At 44.0% G+C, this 25,516-nt stretch overlaps 1 protein-coding gene and 1 long non-coding RNA gene across 3 annotated transcripts in view; one reads left to right on the forward strand and one right to left on the reverse strand.

Annotated features, from left to right (window-relative positions):
* The window catches only part of MYO3B (myosin IIIB), a 266,306-nt gene that overhangs the window by 162,712 nt on the left and 78,078 nt on the right, over positions 1 to 25,516 (forward strand). Inside the window, exons 21-23 of the mRNA XM_073545841.1 lie at positions 6,851 to 6,965; positions 12,707 to 12,770; positions 17,743 to 17,836. Of these exons, the coding sequence (XP_073401942.1) occupies positions 6,851 to 6,965; positions 12,707 to 12,770; positions 17,743 to 17,836 (273 nt within the window). The remainder of the gene's footprint in view (positions 1 to 6,850; positions 6,966 to 12,706; positions 12,771 to 17,742; positions 17,837 to 25,516) is intronic.
* LOC141049402 (uncharacterized) overlaps positions 1 to 25,516 on the reverse strand; it is a 168,772-nt gene that overhangs the window by 50,198 nt on the left and 93,058 nt on the right. The window lies entirely within an intron of this gene.

Raw genomic sequence — 25,516 nt, forward strand, 5'->3', positions numbered from 1 at the left:
GACAATAAGCCTTCATCAGTACACAATCTCACACATGGGATTAATATATTTATATCATCTATTGGAAGGTGACAGCTTTGGTAGTGTGTGGATAGCGGTCGTTGGTGGGTGGTGGCGCTGTGTGGCCTGGAGGAACGCGGTATCCACTGCTAGTGAAGGCTTATTGTCATAGCCGAAACGTCTAATACTTGTGACTGCAAATAAAATCATTCACATATCGCAAAAGTTGAGTGTCAAAAATGTTTTCAATCACCAGATGCTGACTGGGATACAGAGTGGCAGCAACAGTACCGTAGAGTACAAGAGTGTGTAGAAAAGAGTCTAGCTCAGGTGAGACAAAAACACTGCCTGGCGGGCGACCCATTTTGGCGTCTACTGATTTCCATCTAAATTTATAGAAGCATCTTTGAAGCTCGAGTGAAGATAAAAGGTGAACCGATTATCCCAAGAACAAACCAGCAGAATATTTACTTTTCTGATTTTGCGTCTATGACCAATGAAAAGAGAGTCACAACTTAAAGTCAGTACAACACATGCAACGTTTTTACAGAATTCCTCAACTTTTAATGTAATTGTAATTGTCATATATTGCTAAAATAAGGGAGATTCTCTTTGATGCTTTGTGGGGGAGGGGAGTGACAACCATTAATGTATGGTTTAGAACTATAGTTGTCACTTCTCAGGTCGTCTAAACAATATACCAGCATTTAACATTGTACAGCATGACAATGACTTAACAAAGACATTATAATAAATTTATAATAAATTTTATTTTTATAGCGCCGACATATTCCGCAGCACTTTACATTTCAGAGGAGATTTGTACAGACAATAGACATTACAGCATAACAATAATCACATACAGTAGATTATAACAGATACCAAGAGGAGTGAGGGCCCTGCTCGCAAGCTTACAGTCTATGAGGAAAAAAGGGAGGCATGAAAGGTGGGTGGTAACAGTTGCCCTGATTGTATGGACCAGCCATAAATGTTAAGTGTGTAACAGTACAAACACAAAGGGCTAATGGATGCATAAAGCATGTGGGAACATGATGCGGGAAATCTGGTTATGGTAAAACTTTTGGCTGTGCCACACAGGGATAGGTTAGGTTAATGTGTCGAGGCGATAGGCCAGTCTGAATAAATGCGTTTTCAGGGCACGCTTAAAATTGTGGGGATTGGGGACTAATCGTATTGACCTGGGAAGTGCATTCCAAAGAATTGGCGCGGCACGTGTAAAGTCTTGGAGACGGGAGTGGGAGGTTCTGACTATTGAGGATGCTAACCTCAGGTCATCAGCAGAACGGAGGGCACGGGTAGGGTGGTATACTGAAACAAGGGAGGAGATGTAAGGTGGTGCTGAGCTATGGAGGGCTTTGTGGGTGAGGGTAATAAGTTTATACTGAATTCTGGAGTGGATGGGTAGCCAGTGTAATGACTGGCACAAGGTAGTGGCATCGGTGTAACGATTGGTGAGGAATATGATCCTGGCTGCAGCATTCAAGACAGATTGGAGAGGGGAGAGTTTGGTAAGAGGGAGACCGATTAGAAGAGAGTTACAATAATCGAGACGAGAATGAATAAGAGAAACAGTAAGAGTTTTTGCAGAGTCAAAAGAAAGAAAAGGACGAATTCTAGAAATGTTTTTGAGGTGCAGATGACAAGAGCGAGTCAGTGATCGGATGTGGGGGCAAAGGAAAGCTCGGAGTCAAGTATGACCCCAAGACAGCGGACATGTTGCTGGGGAGTAATAGTGGAACCACACACAGAAATGGCAATGTCGGGTATAGGTACATTAGTAGAGGGAGGAAACACCAGGAGTTCAGTCTTTGACAGGTTCAGTTTCAGATATAGTGAGGACATGATATTAGACACAGCGTTTAGACAATTGCCGGTGTTTTTCTAGAAAGACTGGCGTGATGTCAGGAGAAGAAGCGTATAATTGCAGAACACTTTCATTCTCTCTTCCACCCTCTGATTCTAATTTCCTATTAGGACCATCAATATGTTCCAAACCACTTGCTTTTTATAGCACGATAATCTACAACATTGTATACATCTGCCGATATGATGAAGCAATATGTGTAACCAGATCATTGTGTAATATTTAATGCTCCGCACTTCAATTTTAGAGAACGTTATAATTAATTTCAAACTGCGGAGATTAGTTTTATCTTATCCAGACTTCACTCTGCAGGAAATAGTGTGTAATATACAGTATGCTGTGCTATTCAGAAAATAATCCTTCTGAGCCAATCCGAAATGATGTATCGTTTACTCGAATTTTAAAGAATATTTTGCAAATTTCTTCATTTAATATTAAATTCTAATATGATGGGTGCCTGCAATAAATAATTGTTATATATGATCATTCCTACGACTGCCAGTGTAACATGTTACCGCCACAGGGTTTAAGAAAACAATGAGTGGAAATGATTCTTCTGACCTTTATGTTTTAAAAAACTGTTCATAGTTTCCATCGGAAAACTTGGAGCTGTTTATGGGGGGGCATGGTGCATTTTCTTGGCACTTTTGGCAGTCAATGTATATAGGGCACTTTAGCTGACACTTTGAGGGTATCATTAACAGTAGACCATGGATATAGGGATATTATTTGCCTGGTAATGTTGTATTTAGGATTTCTGTGGCTTTTATTAATGTGGAGGTCACCCCTGATGGGTTCTGTGCATGAGGATTCTGTCTGGAAAACATTGTTGTTGTTCCATTCTGGCAGGATTGTGAAAGCTGCAGCCAAAGATTGGCTGCAGCGGTCATGTGGCATTGTGTATGCCAAGAGACTGTCAGGGAACACAGTGCTGAGAGTGGAGCAGCAGTGCCTGTCCAGAAAGTCTAGATTCTTTTTAGTCTATGTAGCACCCTCATTCATATGGTGACATCCACTACTGGATTTATCTCTTTGCTAGAGAAAGTCACCTAGATATGAGCATACCTTCACACCTATTCTCATCTGAATGGGACCTCTGAAGGGGCATCAGAGAACCACAGTTTTTGTTTTTTGTTTTAAATAAGAAGTGGGGATTCTATAGGTGGACAGAGTACAAATCACCTACATAGATAACTGCCAGGAGTGGAAACAAGAAAAAGCCAGGCTCATATCAACCCAGGTGCCACGGTGAGAGAGGTCCAAGGCCATACTTGCAAGTTTTTGAGAAGTTCTGGGGTGCTTTTGGAATAAAGGGTGACATCCTGGTCTCCCAAAAGATTCAGCAAATCTTCTGGATCCAGACAAACCTTCCTAAAACCTCAAAGAAACAAAATTTTCCAGGAGTAAAGTGTTACACAGGGTAAAGAGAGACAAGGACAAGCTTGGATAGGTAGATAATGGACTTGGTCTCATTAAGGGGTGAGGTTACAGTTAAAATTTGATGGCTGCTTGCTTTATCCACTCCTAATGGACAGTTTCACCAGATGAAGTCAATCAAACGTTGGCAAGTTGATCGTTCTTATGTGCATTGGTGTGCATGCAGTCTGCATCTCTAAACAGACTATGAAATGACTGTCAAGCTGAAATCATGTAGCAAAATTGGATGTTGTTTAGTACTGCAAGTTAGTCATTGTTAACCCACCTTAAAAATGGGTTGTCTAGGTTGAACACAGAAGTCTGTAGTCACTCCCAGTGCTGACAGGATTCTCCGGCGCTGATATTGGGAGTAGGAGGTCATGCGATATACATATTCCTGGCCACTTCCCAATTAAATGTTGTAGGAACGCCAGGGTAGGCTAAGCACTACAGGTCCTGATTAGCTGCACCTGGGTAGCTATGACTAGAACAAGACCATGTGTTCACTGGTCAGTCAGCTGGGGAGTTGAGCATAGTGGATTGTGTTGGAGCTCAAGGGAGACCAAGCCAGAATCTCTCTGTGAGCATGTTGTCCACAAGTTGTTCAAAGTTTGGTGCCCTGCTGTTGCCAAGGAAGTTGAAGGTCACATCTTTAAAGGCTCTCCATGCCACTTGTTCAGCACCTTGCAAAAGACCATCAAAGCTACTGTCATTCATTATATCTCTGATCTGTGGGCCAATAAAAATACCTTCTTTAACCTTTGCATCACTTACTCTTGGAAATTTCTGTCGCAAGTAAGAAAAGGCTTCCAATTCTTTGTTCATTGCTTTGACAAAATTCTTCATAAGCCCAAGTTTAATATGCAAAGAAGGGAGAAATATCTTTGCTGGATCAACAAGAGGATTATGTTTAACATTCATCTGTCCAGCAACCAGGTTTTCGAGGAGTGGCCAGTCCTTTCTGAAATAGTACATTACTCATGCACGACTGTCCCACTCACAAATAAAACAACAATACTTGGTATATCCAAGCTGCAGTCCAAGAAGTGCAACAACTTTTATATCACCACATATGCTCCAGTTATAATTTCTATAATTAATGTGGGTCAAAAGTAACTCCATATTCTCATACGTTTCTTTCATGTGTATGGCATGTCCAATAGGAATGGAAAGATAGATATTTCCGTTGTGTAGTAAAACAGCGTTCAGACTTAAAACTGACGAGTCAATGAACAATCGCCATTCCTTCGGGTCATGTTCGCATCCAAGAGCACCAAACAACCCCAAGACGTCATTGCAAAAGGTTAAACTGTCAACATGGTTGAAAAGTTGATTAAGGTCTTCTTGACGACTGCGAAAAAAACAAACTCTTGATCCTGGTAATAAGCGATTCCGTTCTTGTAGCCTTGATCCCAATAATTCTGCCTGCCTCTTTGACAATTTCAAATCTGACCAAGTCACTCAGATTTGCTTGACTGAACATATGTGGATTAGATGTAGAAGGCTCAAAGTCTGCATCTGCAGCAGTTTCATTTTCCATTGACATTGTTAGTTCATCTTCGTCGTCCTCCATTGTCCATACTTTGGTCGGCTTTGGAACACGAAGACTTTCATCGTGTGGCACTGGTCTTATGGCTGAAGGAAGATTAGGATATTCTATTGATTTCTTGTTCTTTGCTGAATATCCTGTTACATTTGTAAGGCAGAAGTAGCAATCTGTTACATGATCTCTCTGCTCCATATCATTGGGATAGTGAACGGCATTGAAGGACATGATCCATTCAGCCATGCTCTAAGTATGTCAGTATTGTCTTTTGATTCCTCCCCTGCCCAGGAGATGTGGTATGCTCCGTACACGGTCAGCCGAATGATTCACTGCGCCTGCGCGGAATTTGCATAATAAGTGCTTGCATGTGTGTAGATCAGCGATTTATGTTGTTTTAGTGGAAAATTCAGAATATACTGTCTCAGAAAAATTCATATACGAGTTTTTAGAATTATAACAGAATATTATAATGTTTCGTATCATTTCTCAAAAACCTTACGTGATAGGAAAAATCTGAAGTCATTTCTGAAATCAGCATGAAAAAATCTATCAGGAACACTCAAAATTGTCAGAGGGACAAAACCTTGGTAACACAGTGTAATCGGACGTGTTGGGGCACAGAATTCCAGAGGATGGGGAATATTCGGGACAAATCTTGTAGGTGATTGGGTGAGGAACGAATAAGTATGGAGGAGGGAAGAAGGTCTTGGGAGGACCGGAGATTAAGTGAGGGAAGATATCGGGAGATTAGTTTGGAGATGTACGGATTAGACAGGTTATTGATGGCTTTGTAGGTCAGTGTTAGTAGTTTGAATTGGATACATTGGAGAATTGGGAGCCAGTGAAGAGATTTACAGAGGGAAGACGCAGGAGTGTAGCAAGGAGAGAGATGAATTAGTTGGGCAGCAGAGTTAAAGACGGACTGGAGAGGTACGAGTGCTAGCACGTAGGCGACAGAGGATGAAGTTGAAGTAGTCAAGTTGGGAGATTATTAGGGCATGCAAAAGCATTTTAGTAGAGTGAGGGTTGAGGAAAGGATAGATTTTGGAAATATTTTCGAGCTGGAGGTGACAGGAGGTGGCGAGAGCTTGGATTTGCAGTTTGAAGGACAGGACAGAGTCAAGGGTTATTCCGAGGCAGCATACTTCCAGCCAGTTTCCGAGTAGATGTGTTCAGCTTCTCTCAATTTACTTGTACTGAGCGAGTCAACACACGTCTAGTCGGAATGTGGAATATGCATATTTCATGATCGCCTGCTACCAGAGATGGCACTGGAGAATCCCGACACCGTTATGCCGTCCGTGCTCGCTATTTGAATTTACAAAGTCTGCAGTCATATATTGTCAAACCTTGACAACCCCTTTGTAGGGGTTACCACTTTTCAGAAAATATATGCCATAACCTGAAATAGTTAAAGAAAAAAAACAGCAACTAAGTGTTACACTTTCCGGGTCGAGCACCGAGTCTCTGCAGCTCTGTTCCCAGTTTTGGAGGCAGCGGTAACATGGGCAGAGCCGCTAAATCTTTATTGGCTGTAGCGCTGTCGACATGACATCTCTACTACTGCAAAACAACAGACTGGGGCTACTGCGGAAAGTCGGAAGGACAGGAGGGTGAGTAATAGCTTTGTTTGTTTTTTAGTGTAAGTGCACACGTTGCGGATTGTGCTGCTGATTTTTCAATGTACAATGGAGCAGGTGTAAAACCGCTGCGGATTCCGCACAAAGAAGTGACATGCTGCGGATTTGAAACCGCGGAAAAATCCGCAGCATGTGCACAGCGTTTTTTCAATTTCCATAGAAAATAAAGGTACTGTACAACGCAGCAGAAACTGCTGCGGATCCGCAGGGCCAAATCCGCTGCAGATCCGCAGCGTGTGCACATACTCTTATAACTAACTATAACTAAGCATTATGACAAGTCTCTTTCTCTTATAAATATTTACTTGCAAATTTTGTACTATTTAGTATTTTTGCCAATATTTACTTTTTGTCTTTTTATAGCATTTAAGGGGTATGTAGCCAGAAAGAATTATATTGTACTAAAGGAGAGCAAACCAATTACATTCACAGATGGATCTCCAGGCCGGAGGTGTGCCATTTACAATAACAGAAAATGGTAAGTCAACATCTAAAATAGCTTCTGAATTTATGCAAAGAAAATCCCAAATATTTTATATTAAATATTCTCCTTGGAGTTCAGCTGCCAATTTCTATGCTAAATTGGTCCCATTTTCATTCAGTGCCACCTTTATTCCTGACCTGAATACCTGCCCAGTAATAAAGTGGCATTCAGCTGACAGTTATATGATGTGTATGACCAGTATTACATGGCCAGTCATACTTTACGTAATACCTGACGGCAGTATGGATTTTAAGTGTATTTAAGAGCAAGGTTGTCCATTACTTTTACATTGAAGACTTATCCTTAGGATAGGTCATCAATGTCTGATCGGCCAGGGTCCAACCCACTCGGCGGCTGCCAACAGAAAGTACGGTATTTTTCGGACTATAAAGATACACCGGACCATAAGATGCAGAGAAAGAAATTAGAAAAAAGATTTAAGCAAAAAATGTGGTCAATTCTGTACTTAATATCCCCTATCCTGGTATATATGGCCCCCTCATCCCTACCCTGATATGCATGACCCCCTCATCCCTATCCTAGTATGCATGGCCCCCTCATCCCTAGTCTGGTGGAATGTGGATCGCCCACCAGGACAGTGGGGATACTCGGTACCGGGCCGCTTCTTAAAGGGTTATTCAAAAAAAATTAGCCTAGAAAGCAAACAGCTTCAAAGATAAATCATCCAAAAAGAGAAAAAAGCTATGCTTAAAAAGTGATAATCTTTATTGAAACATGATTAAAACCATGAATATGAAATTCACAATAATTAAAAAGTGAGGGCACTACAAAAAATTACACATCATGGGTAATAAGCACAAAAAAGTACAAAAATGTGTATGCAAAGAATACTGAAACCAATGCTAAGGAGCAAATATAGATGCATAGAAAAGGGGTTATATATTTATAAATAGATACCAGTGTATTCCTTAATTAGTACACAACAAGAGCACAAATGTGCATATAAAATAATTAAGGCATAATGCAATTAGCATGGAAATAATCAAATCCCATTGAGCAAAGCACAGAAGTATGTTATTGTAAACAAAATCACTTAGCATAGACAGATGTGAACAGATAAGGAGCTACATAGTCAGTGTATGCTTGTGCAGGATGAAATGGCAGCAGACCCTAAAAAAGCGCCCTTCGATAAAGCTGCCGCGAAACGCGCGTCGGGGTCCTTCCATCCGCATCCTGAGGTAACATGCACTTATCACTTTTTTCATATTTTGTTTGGATACTATATTTGCTCCTTAGCATTGGTTTCAGTATTCTTTGCATACACATTTTTGTACTTTTTTGTGCTTATTACCCATGATGTGTAATTTTTTTGTAGTGCCCTCACTTTTTAATTATTGTGAATTTCTTAAAGGGGAAGTGTCACAGCGGCAGTGACCCGGTCCGTGGTCCTGGGCGTCCAATAAAAGGGGATATTTACAAGGGATGATAAAGTTTGTAATAAACTGTTCGTGAAGTCACCTGTGATTTCTGGTCAGAGGTGACCAGCGCTGCAGAGCAGATTCTATGGTACTGATGGTAATACAGCAGAGTTGGTATAGCTCTCCACAGGCAGAGCTTTGCCCCAGGGAAGTTGTGATAGAAAAGATGTTGAATTTGGTGATGATAGATGTAGCAGAGTTGGTAGGTGATGCAGGAATAATTAGAGGACACAACTGGGTGCAGTTTCTAAAGCTTTACTCACAGTTCTGCAGATTACTGTCTCCAGCCGTGTGCGGTGTCCTCCGGGCCTGTGGTCTAGCAAACTCCCAGGTAGATCAGGATACACCTTTCCAGGACTCCTTTCAGTGTGTACCCTTCCTGGCCATCTCACTGTGTTGGCTTACCGCCTCTCCTGCCCAACACATCACAGTCAGTGTCCCAGGCCAGCAGCCGTGGACCTTGTCGGGTAACGTCCTCTCTGCCTCCCCTTGCTCCCTTTCGGCTGCCTTTCTGGCGAAGATAACTGTGGCTTGTGACCAAAGCACCTACAGGTGCCTCTGTCTCCGGCTTGCTAGTTGAGTCTGATTTCTCCTCCAGGCTAGGCGGCCGGCACCCCCTTGCGACCTGGTCTCTCCAATACAGGATCGGGTCCCACAGGTGGCATCCGCACTTCCCGTGCCCCCAAGACCCCTTCTGCTCCCCTCCAGGAGCTTCCTTCTGTCTCTTTTCCTTTCTGCAGCCCCTTCTGACAGGGAGCTGCTTCACAACGTCTCTCCACTTTCACTCCCTCCTGACGTTCTTCCCTTCTCTGCGCTGTCTTTTCCTGCTTTCCTCCTGCTACACTCCACCCACCTCCCATCACCCTTTACTACCCAGCAGGGATGACAGTGGATCACCCGCCAGGGCAGTGGGGTTACTCGGTGCCGGGCCGGAGTCTCAGAGGGATGTGTCACTGTGGCGGTGACCCAGTCCGTGGCCTTGGGCGTCCATGCAAAAGGGGTGAAACGTGGTTGAATAAAATTTATAGGTGGATGATACGTGACGCCACCTGTGGTGCTCGGCAATGAAGGGGTTAAGCCTACGCTGCAGGCAGATCCTCTGGGACAGATGGTATAATGCAGCAAGATGTAAGAGCTCCCCACAGGTAGAGCTGTAGTCCCAGGGCAGTAGTAATAGGTGTTGAGGAAGAGGGTGCAGTGTTAGGCACAGAGATGTAGCAGAGCTGAAGGGGTTGCAGGAAGAAGGCAATGACACAACAGGGTGCAGTTTCCTTTACCTTTACTGTGCTTTGTAGGTGCAGTCCAGGATCCAGATTACAGATGGAACAGGATTTGATTAGCCTGGAAGCAAATTAGGAATCCCTCTATGCAGATGGGTTGTGTAGTCTCCTTCCTAGCGCTTATCTGAGGTACTTGCAGTACTGAGTTACACTGAAGCTCCCCTTGCTTGCTCTCTTTAGAACGCCCCTCGTATGGCAGGCAGCCGTAGCCTCTTATTTCTTCTGGCTCACACATGCTACTGCTGTGCCTCAGTGTCTTAGTTGGGAACAGAGCATTTACAGCCTTCTGTTCCTCCGGTTTCTGCTGCAGGACCATCAGCATCCATACAGCCTCGGATTCCGGACTCCAGACCATGTGCTTCAGCTATAAGTGAGCCTGAATTCTGCTCAATCCTCCAGCTACTCTCTCCACGTCTGCACTCTTTTCCCTTTCCACAGAACTGACTAACTTCCCCTTCCTGGCCCCCAGAGAGCAGCTCCTCCCCCAGTTTGGTTCAGAGCTCCCTCTGCTGGCCTGGAGTGGGAACTGTGCTGTGTGTTGCATTTACCTGATAGAGAGACCCTTTATTGCTTCCAAGCATGACATCACCCTCACTAGGAGGAAGGTAATGCCACTGTGGCGACCATACCCCCCTGGGGGCACCACAACAGGAGGCCCTGCTACTGTAGTGCATGTGGGGTGCAAGTGTCGGAGTCCTGTTGGGTGCTCCCTCCTTACCTGAAAGTGAGGTACCACACCCCTGGATGAGGTGCAGTACCTCTGTGGTGACTGAACCCTCAGGGGTGCCACATATGTCCTCCTTATCCCTAGCCTGCAGAGCCCCCATCTCCATCCTGGTTTGCATGGACCCATCCTTGTCCTGATTTGATTGGCCTTCATCCTGGTATGCATGGCCCCCCATCATCCCTATCCTGGTATGCAGGGCCCCACCTCCATCCTGGTATGCATGGCCCCCATCAGAAAAACATAAAAAAAGTAAAGGTTTATGCATGTAAGCAGCGCATGGCAGTGATGTCATGCGCTGCTTACAAGTCAAAGACAGCTTCTAGAATACTCACTGCTCTCCATGCCAGGAATATGTGCATGGAGAGCAGTGAATATTCATTGCTCTGTAATAGCGAGCACAGTGTTAGTCGCAGCCGCCGGCTTCCTGCAGGTGCTAGGCATTCATGTGTGCCGCTATTAAAGGGAATGAATATTCACTGCATTCCATGCCTATGGGAGTCGAGAGCACTGAATATTCATTGCCTTAAGTAGCAGGCACATGTGAATGCCTGGCAGATACAGGAAGCCGGCTGCTGAGGCTAACAGCGTGCCCGCTATTAAAGAGAAATGAATATTCACTGGTGTGGAATGAAGTCAATATTCATTTCTCTTTAGCAGCAGGCACAGGAGTTAGCCACGGCCACCGGCTCCTGCCTCTGCAACCCGCTGCAGCGCCCTCACCTCCCCACTACAGCCAGAGCAGGTACATCCGGACTTTTGGAAGAAAAAAGTGCGTTTTATAGTCTGAAAAATACAATACTTACTGGCTGAGCAGCTTTACTGGTAGAGGCCAGGTCTTGGTACAGTACATCTGACTCTTATTCAAGTGCAGTACACTGTGGTGGCCACTAAGAGTAGACGAAGCAACTCGGTAAGTATGTGGTTCCTGTCGACCAGTCTATAACATTCTGAGATTTTTTTTCAATGCTCACCTGAGCGCTTCATGTAAAATAGTCACTGATCCATGTTGTGCCCACGAAAACAACATACTGAAAACACTCCCATGTGAACTTATATGACCATATCGGACCACTGTTATGCTATGGGCCGTGCACATATCCAATCTTTTTCTCGAACAGAGATTGCCCGAGGGAAAAAAGTTGCTGCATGCCCTAGTTTGATCTGATATTTGGATCACACTCTGCCATGCAAGTCAATCTGTGCATGGGAAACATGGGAATGCACTCAGATGACATCTGAGTGCAGTCTGAGTTTCGTGCACTCAGAGAATGGAGAAGATAGAGACCTTTTTCTTCCATCTTCTCATTCGAGAGAATCAGATCAAACTCTGAGCGAACTCTGATCTGAGTGTGAGTAGCATAATCGGGATGAGAGAATCTACTGCCGTCTGCACCTGCCCTTATGGTGAGACCACAGGGTGGAGCTGACCATGCGATTGATGTTGGACCCACCCATGATTACAAACAGCCCCATGATTTTGTCTCTAAGTTAATCAACCAATGACCAGGACTGGGTGGGTGTAGTCTTCACCATGTCCTGCCAGCCCCTCCATGTGTTCTTACTAAGTCCATAGAAGACAAGGAGATAAGCAACTACCAGATACCTCTGACAGAAGATCTCATGTCCAAAAAATAAGGTAAACTCAGAGAGAGAGAGAAGAGTTTGTCTAGAAACTATTGACAAATACGGTATACTGTAAAGACAGTTTAAAACTAGGCCAGTCGTGCCGAATTGGTGGCTTGAGACCATGTGTGACCCAATGTGCCTTAAGTTCTGCTTTTTGGGAAGGCAGGTTCAGCCCCATGGTAATGACCAGGCATAAGTGCTCGGATATGTCGAGTGCTCTGCCCAACCAAAGAACAGAGGAGTTACTGTTCTGTATCCTCCTCTGCTATGAGCGCACTGTTGTAGCTTTTTTATCTCCAAAAGTTGTGTTGTGCTGTTGTATACAAAAATGGAGGAAACACAGCAAAAAAATAAAAAAATAAAAAAAAGTCACATACGTGTACCAGCCCGGGCTGACTTTGATTTCAGACCCCTACAATAGGTCACTTTGGCCATTACTGATCTTTGGGGGATTCTTTATATAACTTTTCAAAAACAATATTGAATATGTGTATAATACACCAAATATTAACCTTCTAATATACAAAATATTAAAAAAAAAAATATTTATTGATCAGTGTGTTTGGTCCAATAAAATGTTTTATTTCCTGTACTTTGGAACGAAGTGAATGTATTGAGTAATTGTATTTCATAAGTCACTTAATCTCATTTCTCTTCTCCCAGGCAAGAGAATCGTGATACTACTCATTTCACAGAGTCAAACAGCCTGGACCCGGAGTTGGAGAAGGTAGTCTTACGTGGAGGCTCTGAACGCCGCATTGTTACTCCGCATTCCTCCGTCTACTGTTCATAGTTGTGTTCGCGGCTATTTGGCTGAACCATGTGAACATGAAACCGTTAGTTATGTTTTGAAGTCTCTGAGACAAAAGCCCCGCTTGCTAAGAACTTGAGTTCTGTAGAAAGACAGGGGAGGTACAGTGAAAAGAGAGTATCAAAAGGCTGAAAATTTGCTGCGGAGAATAAAACGCGAGCTGCTCCCCGAGGTGGTGTGTCTGTGCACTCCGCTTAGCTACAGATGTTACAGCCTCTATTTTAGTAAAGACCTCAGGTTCTTTGGTAGCACTTTGATATCCTGCTCGAATTCAATATGTGAAATGGAGGAGTCTTTCTGTGACTTGGAGCACAGTACAAGCTTTGAAGTTTGATCCAATTTTTGCTGCTTACCATTTGATGTTGAAAGGATGAAATGAAGAAAATGTACAGTTTTTTTTGCCAGTAACTCTGTAGAGCATATGTAAGATAAAAAAAAAAAAAAAATCAAAAATCCGCTGGATGATGTACTTAGAAATGTTAAGCAGATTAATACCTTCCTATAGCTTTTTGCTGATACAAATGAAACACGAGGAGGGGAGAGGACAGCGCATAATATGCTCGGAGATTCTCAGTCTATAAAAACGGTTTTAAAGGAGCAGGTTCTCAAAAATACTCCGTCATATCAGCTACTTGCCATTTTCTGCATCTACTGGGTTGGTCTTGGGGACATAAGTGGAGGTAAAAAGCCTCCAAGCTGCCACCACTGTGAATTTCTCACGGAGTTTTTCTCTCGATTTCTCTACATTATTTCTTTTTTTGATCACAGGGTGACCATTACATCGGGTGAGTGGCATCAGAGTGGGCTTCCTTGTATAATAGTAAACTTAAGGCCACGTTCAGTATTTTACATCAGTATTTGTATGCCAAAGCCACGAGTGGGTGATAAATCCAGAAGTGGGGACGTGTTTCTATTATACTTTTCCTTTTATTGTTCCACTCCTGATTTTGGCTTCCAAATACTGATGTGAACTACTGGCCAAATACAGAACGTGGCTTAAGGACATTTATCACCTATACACAGGAAAAAGGACAAATGTGAGATCAAAGGGGGGGGGGGTCCAGTCTGACCATTTGTTACCCGTCATTCCCAAGAATTTAGGCCTCAAAGTTTCCTATGTAGATGAAGCAGTGGTGTACATGGTCAACCACAACTTAATGGAGCAGCAGGTACGTGCAGAACATCTACATTCACACAGGAGATTTTATGGGGCACATTGTCAAGATGAATGGGGGTCCCAGGAGTTGGATTTTCTGTGATCACACATTCTTACCTTTGTTGGTTATTTTTTATTTTGTAGATACCCAGCATAAAGTAATGTCTGAGTATTATATGTGGGGGTCACACGAGCGTATAAAAATTCGGTCCAATTTTCATCCAGAAAAGTGGTACCATTTTTTTTTCTCACTTGTGCAGTCATTTTTTTTACTCAGCAGCTATTAATCTTTTACAAGGCCATTTACAGTTTCTTATGACATAGAATTGTAATATATCCATAAAAATCGGATGCTATACTGATGGTCTGTATGGCATCTGATTTTTTTCTCGCACCTATCCAATTTCAAAGTGAAATCACAGCATGCTTCAATAACTGCATACCTCTAGTAAAATTGGGATGTGCTGGTTTAATAAAAACCATAGGCATTAATATTTCCAAATATTCTTTTCATAAAACAAACACGACAGCCATTCTAAAGCTTCTTTGGGGTGCAGGCCTGTTTCATACACTTGTGGTGGATCAGAGCTCTGCTGGATTCTGTTATGTTATACCTTGGTCATGTCATGGTGTGTTTTGAGTTTTGGGTAGGTGGTGTAGGAGTTAACTCTGAGAGCCTCTCTGTGGATCTGGGGAGGGTTTTTATAGCTTCAGGGGAGAGCCGTCCCCTGTCGCTTATACTCCTATCTGAGTGTGCCCGACCCTGCTCTGTCCGTGCGTCACGCCAATCATTGTCCGTCTGCCTGACATTCTGACCCTGCTCTGTTACGGTTTACGTCTCTGGTTTGCTGACTCTGTACTTGCTTTGCCTGTGCTGTGTATGACCCTTGGCTTTGTCTGACCTCCCTCTTGAATATCCCTCCTGTACCTCGCTTGCCCGTACTGTGTATGACCTTTGGCTTTGTTTGACCTTCCATCTGTATATCCCTCCTGTACCTCGCTTGCCCGTGCTGTGTATGACCTCTGTTTTGCCTGACTGAGTTTTCTGTATAGTGTCCTGCCATCTCTGAAAGCAGGACGCTAAGCCCCGCCCCCTTGCAGTCACATGACCGTAGGTCCTGTGACTGCTTGCTAAACTTCAGCGTCCACAGGTCCTGTGCATCTGTACTTTCCGGCTGTACCTGTCCCCGGGTCCCCTACAGTGCGGGTGAGTCCCTGCTCAGCGGAGGCTGCACGCCGGCGCTGTCAGGATCCTGACAGGTCAGTAACAAAGAGGACGGTTCCCATCACAAAACCTGTCACATGTCCAGAACAACTTAAAAAGCACAACTACTACTTTTCCTATGTCTTTGTCCAATATGCTAACCACTAGCTGCTACCGAGCCCAAAAACTAGGAGGTAGGGGAGGGAGAAAATAGAAATTTACAATGTACAATGGAAATTTACCGTAAGTGCATAAATTCATGTCCTGAGCTCGCTTGCTATAGTGCGGACCCATTGCAATTTTTGTTTTAGGCCCCCATGGTTTCTAATACTCTACCTCCTACTGTGTGTTTTTGGAAATATTCCATGATAGGATGATGAACTAAATATTTAGTACGATACACATATGCCCTGATTCATCAAGAGTGGCGTTGTTCACACCAGTCATGATGACTGCAGTCAGGAAACACCACAACTAGTCATGAATTGGAAAAGTGGGTATCACCATGCCAGTCCCAAACCCAGCTCCACCCATTTTGTCAGATCTGACCAAGACTGTCGTGCAAACACCAAATGTAACAAAAAAAATTCTGGCTTCACTTTGCTTAAAAATGGTATTTATTTAGAGTGTAAAAACTCTGATAATTTGGGGCCTTAGTATATGTAGCCCTAGGGGTCTCTCCCCAGATCTTTGGGCTTAGACTAAGACCCCTAGTGCTCAAGCATGATCTCCTGCTTCCTTAGTTCATCTTAGAGAGTTTACCGATTTACCATTAGTATCTTTTAATATGATCTTGTCAATTATTATTCATCTGTTAAATTAGCAAATCTGTATATAGTAGTAATATTATAAAAGTCATTTAGTTTTTTATTCCTTGTCGGTAATATTATAACAACTTTCTCTATGGCTTGCTTAAAAGCTAATAAGCTTGAATGTTAGGGAAAAAAAAAATCTTTAAGGGAATCTATGAGCAGGTTTTTGCTATATAATCTGAGAGCAGCATGATTTAGGGACCAGGACGCTGATTCCAGGGATGTGTCACTTATTGGGCTGCTTGCTGTAGTTTTGTTATAATCCCTATTTACATTGCTATAGATGTACCTGTGCTATCACTGCTGAGCTGTGCATAACCCCGCCCACACCCCTGATTGGCAGCTTCTTGGGCGGGGTTACATTGGCTAGTTGGACTGTCTTGCATGTGACACCTAGTCCTGCTGTGATAATCTCCTACTGATAAAACACTGGATTGTATTGAAACAAGTGAGATAACCCTGGAATAAGGCTTTACGCCGTAAAATTAAAATAGTTTTGGGTATAAAACCCAAGACCAAGCTCGGTAAATTTATAATGTTTGGTCGTTTTCGATTTAACATCTTGAGCAGTATGAGCTATGCCCATGGATTATTTTTAACCTGTTCAAAACTCGGCTAGTTTCCCATTCATAATCAGTCACTTTTCTTTTTCATACACGTGGGTATAAAAACTATAAATTGTTTTCTCACTTGGTCATTCAAATAAAATTTGCTTTTTTTCATGATACAGTATTTAAAGCTTTATGTGTGCAAATAACAAGGGAAAATGGAAATAAAAATAATATTCACTATATGGCTAAACGAGCAATATGATTCTCCGGGTGAGTACGATTAGATGTTTGGTATCAAACCATAGGTTTTTTTTTTTATTTAGCTGGTTTAAAAAAAAAAAAAATCTGAAATTTGTAAAAGTAAAAAAAAAAAAAAAAACACACACACACACACACACACACACACACACACACACACACACACAACAACTTTGCTTGTGATGCCATTTTCAGAGACCTATAACACTTTCAATTTTTGGGATATAGTGCTGTGTGATGGCTTATTTTTTGAGCTCCGATCTGATGTTTTTATTGATAATGTTTTGATTTACCTGTTACATTTCAAATTTTTTTCTCATTATGCAGATTATTTTATTTTATATTTTGATAGGTCAGACTTTTATGAAAGCAGCGATATTAAATATGTGTCTGGGGTATTTTTTGTTATATTTATATTTTTAATGAACCAAAGAGGGATGATTTGAACTTGTGTTTATTTATTTTTTTAAAGTCCCCTTAGAGGGCTTGAAACTGCCATCATCTGATCGCTTGTGCTATACATAGCAGTGCATCTGCTGACAGACTCAATTTTAAAACAATGTGGAGTATTGCCTGTAAGACAGACTTCGGGGTCATACTCGCTTGCGAGAGACTCACACGATTCTCGTGCGAGTCTCTCACATGAAAACCTGGCAGTGCCGCTGGCATTCGGACCGGAGCGTGCGGCTGCATAGAAATACATGTAGCCGCACGCTCCGGTCCGAGTGCCGGCAGCAGTGCCAGGTTTTCATGTGACAGACTCGCACAAGAATCATGCAAGTCTCTCGCAAGGGAGTACGAGCCCTTAAAGAAAGAAACGATCCTGTGATGTATTGTTTCTCATGATTAAAAGTCAAGAATTCAGTCCAAATATTAAGAAATGTAAATGTTCTTGTTTCATTTTAAGGATTTTGATGTCTTAAATCTGCATAATGCGGACAGTACACGCATGGAAAGAGGAAGACAACACTTTAGTATCCTTGGACCCCGCACAAGTACAGGTAAAAGGACTTAAATAACAGAAGCTTCTACTGAAAAAAAAAAAAAAAAATATCCTGTGGTCCTGCAAATGCTTTAACTAACTGCGGAATCTGAGTTTATAAGATGATGTAAATTCGGATGAAAGTTCTGCTGCTAAATTCCCACATTGTCCTAAGTACCAATTCTAAAGAGAATCTCTGACAATCTGATAAATGTAAATCTTAGTGAATGGTCCCCAAACATCTCCTCTGTAATGCGAGTCTGTCATTGGTCGCTTAGCAGTGCTAAAATAGCTACTCTGGACAGACTCGGCACAAGCCGTTCTGTTTAGCAGATCACAGGGGTTGCTATGAGATCTATTGGTTGGAGCCACCGAGTCAACTGCTGGCCGGTGGTGTAGGCTGGCAGAAAGATTGGTCCAGTAGTTGGATAAGAACAAAGGGCAAAATCGTAAGTCTAGAGAGTAGGGATGAGCGACTTTGCCTTTTTTCGGGTAGAGTCGGGTTTCATGAAACCTGACTTTCTCAAAAGTCGAGTCGAACGAAATCGGCCGACTATCGTGAAAAGTCGGAGGTCCGACTGAAACCCGAAACCCAATGCAAGTCAATGGGGAAGCAAAGTCGGCAGGGAGTGGAGGACAGTAAACACACATACAGTGCCCATTTCAATGTCAACGACATCAATTCTTATTACAACTTAAGCTTGTCAACCTTAATTTACTTTATAATAATAGTTATGCATTGAAAACTGGGGGTTATTTGGCTAAAGTTGTGGGGGGGGTGTCGGGCTGGCTCCAGGTTTTCGTGTGCCCCGGGCGAAAGCGTGTCAGTGGGCCCCTTTAACATATACCACAATTCATGATGCTCCGATACGGCAGAGAAATATTGGTATAGTGCAATAACAAATACTTCACTTCGTACATTACATGACTGATATCTATTTTAAATTCTACAATAGCTCAAAAACCGGACAGTATATTCCTCCATACAGTATTATGGCCACCACATAGTACGCCATACAGAATAATGAGCCCCATATATTGCTCTATACAGAATAATTGGTCTCATATAATGTTCTATACAGTATATGATAAGCTCCACATAATGCTACAGTATATGATGGTCCCCATATAATGTGCCATACAGTATAGGACGGTCCCCATAGAGTAGAATGAGCCCCACATTTTGTTCCATACAGTATAATGAGTCGCATATAAAGCTCCATACAATATATGATGGGCCCCATATATTGCTCCATACAGAATGGGCTCCATATAATGCTCCATACAGAATAGGCCTCATATGTGCTCCATATAATGCTCCATACCCTATATGATGCCCCATAAATAATGAACCTCATATGATACTCCAGTATATGATGGGCCCCATGGATGATGCTCCATTGTATGATGGGCCTATATAATGCTCCATATATAAAGGGTCCCATATGATGCTCTAGTATATGATGGGCCCCATATGATGCTCCAGTGTATGATGGGCCTATACACTGTGTGCACAATTATAAGGCAAATGAGTATTTTGATCACATCATCCTTTTTATACATGTCCTACTCCAAGTGTATAGGCTTGAAAGCCAACTGCCAATTATGTAAATCAGGTGATTTGCATCTCTAATGAGGAGGGGTGTGGTGTAATGACAAACACCCTATATAAGGTGTGCTTAATTATTAGGTAACTTCCTTTCCTTTGGCAAAATGGGTCAGAAGAGAGATTTGGCGGACTCTGAAAAGTCAAAATGTGTGCGATGTCTTGCAGAGGGATGCAGCAGTCTTGAAATTGCCAAATTTTTGAAGCGTGATCACTGAACAATCAAGCGTTTCATGGCAAATAGCCAATAGGGTCGCAAGAAGTGTGTTGATAAAAAAGGCTCAAAATAACTGCCCATGAATTGAGGAAAATCAAGCGTGAAGCTTGATGCCATATTTCAGAGCTGCAACGTTACTGGAGTATCAAAAAGCACAAGGTGTGCCATACTCAGGGACATGGCCAAGGTAAGGAAGGCTGGAAAACGAACACCTTTGAACAAGAAACATAAGATAAAACGTCAAGACTGGGCCACGAAATATGTGAAGATAGATTTTTGTAAGGTTTTATGGACTGATGAAATGAGACTGACTCTTGATGGGCCAGATGGATGGGCCCGAGGATGGATCAGTAAAGGCCAGAGAGCTCCACTCTGACTCAGACGCCAGCAAAGTGGAGGTGGGGTACTGGTATGGGCTGGTATCATCAAAGATGAACTTGTGGGACCTTTTCAGGTTGAGGAAGGAGTGAAGCTCAACTCCCAGACCTACTGGCAGTTTCTGGAAGACACCTTCTTCAAGCAGTGTTACAGGAAGAAGTCAGTATCGTTCAAGAAAAACATGATTTTCATGCAGGACAATGCTCCATCACATGCATCCACATACTCTACAGCGTGGCTGACCAGTAAAGGTCTAAAAGAAGAAAAAATAATGAAATGGCCCCCTTGTTCGCCCGATCTGAACCCCATAGAGAACCTGTGGTCCCTCATAAAATGTGAGATCTACAGGCAGTGAAAACATTACACCTCTCGGAACAGTGTCAGGGCGGCTGTGGTGGCTGCTGCACTTAATGTTGATCATAAACAGATCAAGCAACTGACAGAATCTATGGATGGAAGGCTTTTGAGTGTCATCGTAAAGAAAGCTGGCTATGTTGGTCCCTTTTTTTTTTGTTTTGAATGTCAGAAATGTTTATTCCTAAATTTTGTGTTATATTGGTTTACCTGGTGAAAACAAACAAGTGAGATGGGTATATATTTGGTTTTTATTAAGTTTCCTAATAATTCTGCACAGTAATAGTTACCTGCACAAACAGATATCCTCCTAAGATAGCCAAATCTAAAAAAAACCCACTCCAACTTCCAAAAATATGAAGCTTTGAAATTTATGAGTCTTTTCGGTTGATTGACAACATAGTTGTTGTTCAGTAATAAAAAGAATCCTCTCAAATACAACTTGCCCAATATTAATTATGCTAACAGTATATAATGCTCCATGTATAATGGGCTCCATTTATAATGCTCAAGTGTAGCCTCGTATTTGATGCTCCAGTGTATGATGGGCACCATGGATGATGCTCCAGTGTATGATGGGCCCCATTTATAATGCTCCAGTGTATGATGGGCCCACATAATCTCCATATGTAATGGACCCTATACGATGTTTCAGTGTATAATGGGCCCTATGTTGCTCATGTGTATGATGGGCACCATATATAATTCTCCAGTTAATAATGCTCCCCATATATTGCTCCAAACATTAAAAAAATGAAATACCTCTCCTCGCTGGGCACTGCTCTACTATAGACTCCTCAGCGTCGCCATCTTCCAGCTCTGCGCACTTGGACTGTTCAGGCAGAGGGCGTACAGACGTGACGTCATCGTGCTCTCTGACCTGAATGTCACTGTCAGGAAATGCGGAAGAGGTCACAGCAGTGGAGCAGGGAGAGGTAAGTATTGCAAGTGCTGGTGCCCTGAGCAAGCAGGGGGGGCCCACTTGTGGGCGACAGCACTGGCACAGGGCCCCTCATAGTACGACAGTGTCTGTAACGGCGAGTGGGCCCCCCACCGTCAGAGACACCGGCCTAATGTGAGGGGCCCTGTGCCAGTGCTATCGCACACGAGTGGGCCCCCCCACCTGCTCAGGGCCCAGGCACTTGCCCGGGTGCGCCAGATGCTGACGCCGGCCCTGGGGGTGGGGTGACAGCCCAGTTAGGGAGGTGGAAAAACTGGCATATGTTGAGGTGTAGGCTGGACGTTCAGCAACTGCAAATGGAGGAATTGGAGACGTCGGAGGAAGAGGAGAACAAAGCGAGCCATTTTGCTGGCAACCTATGTGTCATCAGGGGAAGGTGGGACAAAATCCTTTGAAACCCATGCATGGTTCACTTTAATGAAGGTGAGATCACCTACATTTTGGGTCAACAGCCGGGTCCTTTTTTCTGTCAGGATTGCTCCAGCAGCACTGAAGACTCTTTCTGATAGCACACTACCAGCAGGGCAAGCGAGCTCCTGTAAGGCATACTGTGCCAATTCAGGCCAGGTGTCCAGTTTACAGGCCCAGTAGTCAAAGGGGAATGAACTGTGAGGGAGAACATCGATAGGGGAGGAGAGGTAATTTTGAACCATAGTTGACAACTGCTGTCTCCTGTCTGTTGCAATCGATTCAGTATTATCAGTCGTGTGAGCGGTCCTCGAGAAATCAGTCCACAACATGGTCATGAAACCCGTCTCCAACGCCAGTTCGGCTGTGTGCACCATGAACACCTCTTCCATTTGGCCCAGTACAGCTCGTGGTAGAATGGCACCGCTGCGGTGTGCTGGGAATGCTTCTAACAAACGGTTTACCAGAGTTGCTTGTTTGTTCGCCAATATTAGCTCCAGGTTCTCCTGTGGCATGATGTTCTGTAATTTGCCTTTATATCGTGGATCGAGGATGCTGGCCAACCAGTAGTCGTCATCCTTCATAATTCTGACAATGTGGGGGTCCCTTTTTAGGATCCGCAAAAGATAATCACACATGTGGGCCAATGTTCCAGGTGTCAATGATGCACTGACGGTGGGTGGAGGAGCACTTTCTGCCAAATCCACATCCCTCCAGTCATGCACAAACCCTGTACCTGACCTTGGCAAGCATCCTCCTCCCCAAAATAGTCATCCCCCTCATCCTCCTCCTCTTCTTCCTCCACCTCGTCCAGGACAGTTCCCTAACCAGAAAATGGCTGACTGTCATCAAGGCTTCCCTCCTCCTCCTCTTCCTCCTCCGCTGCAGACACCTGATCCTTAAATGTGTGTCAAAGTTTGCATGAGCAGGCGCATAAGTGGGATGCTCATGCTTATGATGGTGTCATCTGCGCTTACCAGCCGTGTGCATTCCTCAAAACACTGAATGACTTTACAGAGGTCTTTCAGCTTTGACTACTGCACACCCGACAACTCCATGTCTGCCCTCAAACTGCCTGCCCGTGTATCCTCCCACAAATGCACTACAGCCTGCCTCTGTTCACACAGCCTGTCAACCATGTGCATGGTGGAGATCCACCTTGTTGCAACGTCTATGATTAGGCGGTGCTTGGGGAGGTTGAGCGATCACTGCAGCCTCTGCATACGACTGGAGTCTACGGGCGAGCGACAGATGTGCGAGAACAGTCTTTGCACCTTATGGAGCAGGGCTGTTAACTCCGGATAATTATTTAGGAAGCACTGCACCACCAGGTTCAAGATGTGAGCCAGGCAAGGTATGTGTGTGAGTTTTGCAAGGGCTATGGACGCCACAAATTTCAGCCGTTATCAATGACTACCTTGCCTGGCACAAGATGTAGACTGCCCAGCCATGACTCAGTTTCTCGCTGCAAGTAGTCGGCCAGTACCTCCACTGTGTGTCTGTTGTCGCCCAAAGACATCATCTTAAAAACAGCCTGCTGACGCTTACCACTAGCTGTTTGATAGTGGGACACCTTGTGTGCAACACTGGCAGCTGTGGATGGAGTGCTTGTGTGACTGCGCTCTGTCAACGAGCTTTTGCTTCTGGAGGAGGAGGAGGGTCGAACGCCTACAGCCAACTGTTTCCTATACTGTGGGCTAGGCAGCACTGTTCCACCTCCGCTGTCCCCTATGGAGCCTGCATCCACCACATTAATCCAGTGCTCAGTGATGGACACATAACGGCCCTGGCCATGCCTACTGGCCCATGCATCTATTCTGAGGTGCACCTTTCCACTCACTGATTGTTTGAGTGCATGGACAATGCGGTCTTTCACATGCAGGTGGAGGGTAGGGATGACTTTTCTAGAAAAGAAGTGCTGACTAGGTAGGTCATAGCGTGGGACAGCGTAGGTCATGAGCTCTCGGAACGCTGCGCTTTCAACCAAACGGAAGGGCATCATCTCTAATGAGATCAGTTTGGCAATGTAGGCATTCAAAGCCAGTGTACGTGGATGAGAGGATGAGCACTTTCTTGTCTTACTCAGAGTGTCTGCTATGGTGAGCTGGACTTGAGACCTGCATATGGGGGAACTAGTGGTGGACCTGACAGACAGAGGGGGTTGGTGATGGTGCTGGTGGTGGTGCTGGTGGTGATGGCCTAGATTCAGTCTTTCATTGCAAAAACATTGTGATTCCTTGACTGCTTTGGCCTTGCGACGACACCTCAACATTTCTTGCTGGTGATGTGCTTACCGGTCAGCTTACAGTGAGGGAAGCGATGGAGTGTTGCTGGCTACCTTCAGTCGGAGCAGGTGCACATGTGCTACCTGAGGTTTTGTAGTCCGTCCACGCTTGCAAGTGCATGGTGATTAAATGTCTAAGCATGCAACTGGTATTCAAATTTCGGAGATTTTTAATTCGGCTAAAGGTCCTTCCGCACTTCTTACAGATAACCTTTGCCTCATCAATAGGATTTTGGTCAAAAAAGTGCCACACTGCACTCTTCCTACTATGGTATAAATTTTCAGGGCTTGCACGCTGTGCTAATTTGACCGTCTGGGCAAGCTGTCCTGCAACTCTGTTTTTTTACCACGTTTTTGGACAGCTACAGGCCTGCCAGATAACCGCTGCTGCGATGTTGATGCCCGCTGCGGATGCTCCTCCTCTTCTGAGCTATTGCCAGTGGCACCCTCTTCCCCCAATGGATGCCAATCCGGGTCAACAACTGGGTCATCCATCACCTCCTCTTCAATTTCAGCTGCACCTTCCTCTGTGTCACCGTGTAAGGTGGTATAGTATGCGGGAAGGGGCACCTGAGTTTCATCAGGCTCAGATTCTGACTCAGTAGACTGCTAGAGCAATGTAGTGCTCTGGGTCAGTGTACCAGCAGAATCATCTAGCAGTGGCTGTGCATCAGTGCACTCCATGTCAGACTCATCGTGGACTGAGGAATTCAGGATTTGATTTGGTAACCCAGGCATGGTATGTGAAAAGAGCTCCATGGAGAAATTAGAAGTGTGGCCTGCCGCATCCTTCACTTTTGGTGGGGGTGAAGGACACAAGGAAAGGTGTTGTTCCTGACCCGAAGCCTGCACTGAAGACTCGGTGCTTGCATTTTTGGACACTTCAGAAGAGGAGGCGATAGAGCTGGAGGCTGTTTCTGCAATGTAAGCCAAAACCTGTTCCTGATGCTCCGGCTTTAAAAGTTGTTTACCTACTCCCAGAAAAGGAAACCTTCCAGGCCTTCTTGAGCCAGACGATGAAGCAGGATCAACACCTCCTGCCTTAGCTGCTGTTGTGCTTTTGGCATAACAAGCAGATGCACAACCACCACCATCAGTACCAGCTGGTACTGTATGAGGAGCATACAGCTGTATACAGTGTAGGGGAAAATTTAAATCTTGGTATTTATTTCCGTAGTCACACACAGATGCTCTCCTAGTATGTATTTGACCGTAATCCAAACAGCAGATATACGGTACTGTATCAGAAGCGGACAGCTGAATACGGTATACGGGAAAATTTAAATCTCCGTATATATTTCCGGAGTCACACACAGACGCTGTCTCAATATGGATTTGACCGTAATCCAAATAGCAGATATACGGTACTGTATCAGAAGCGGACAGCTGAATACGGTGTAGGGGAAAATTTAAATCTCCGTATATTTATTTCCAGAGTCACACACAGATAGTCAGCATGTATTTGTCCGTGATACCAGCCGGTACACGGTA

This window comes from Dendrobates tinctorius, unplaced genomic scaffold (genome assembly GCF_039654945.1).
Source record: "Dendrobates tinctorius isolate UK_male_01 unplaced genomic scaffold, ASM3965494v1 ptg000143l, whole genome shotgun sequence".
NCBI classification, from domain to species: domain Eukaryota; kingdom Metazoa; phylum Chordata; class Amphibia; order Anura; family Dendrobatidae; genus Dendrobates; species Dendrobates tinctorius.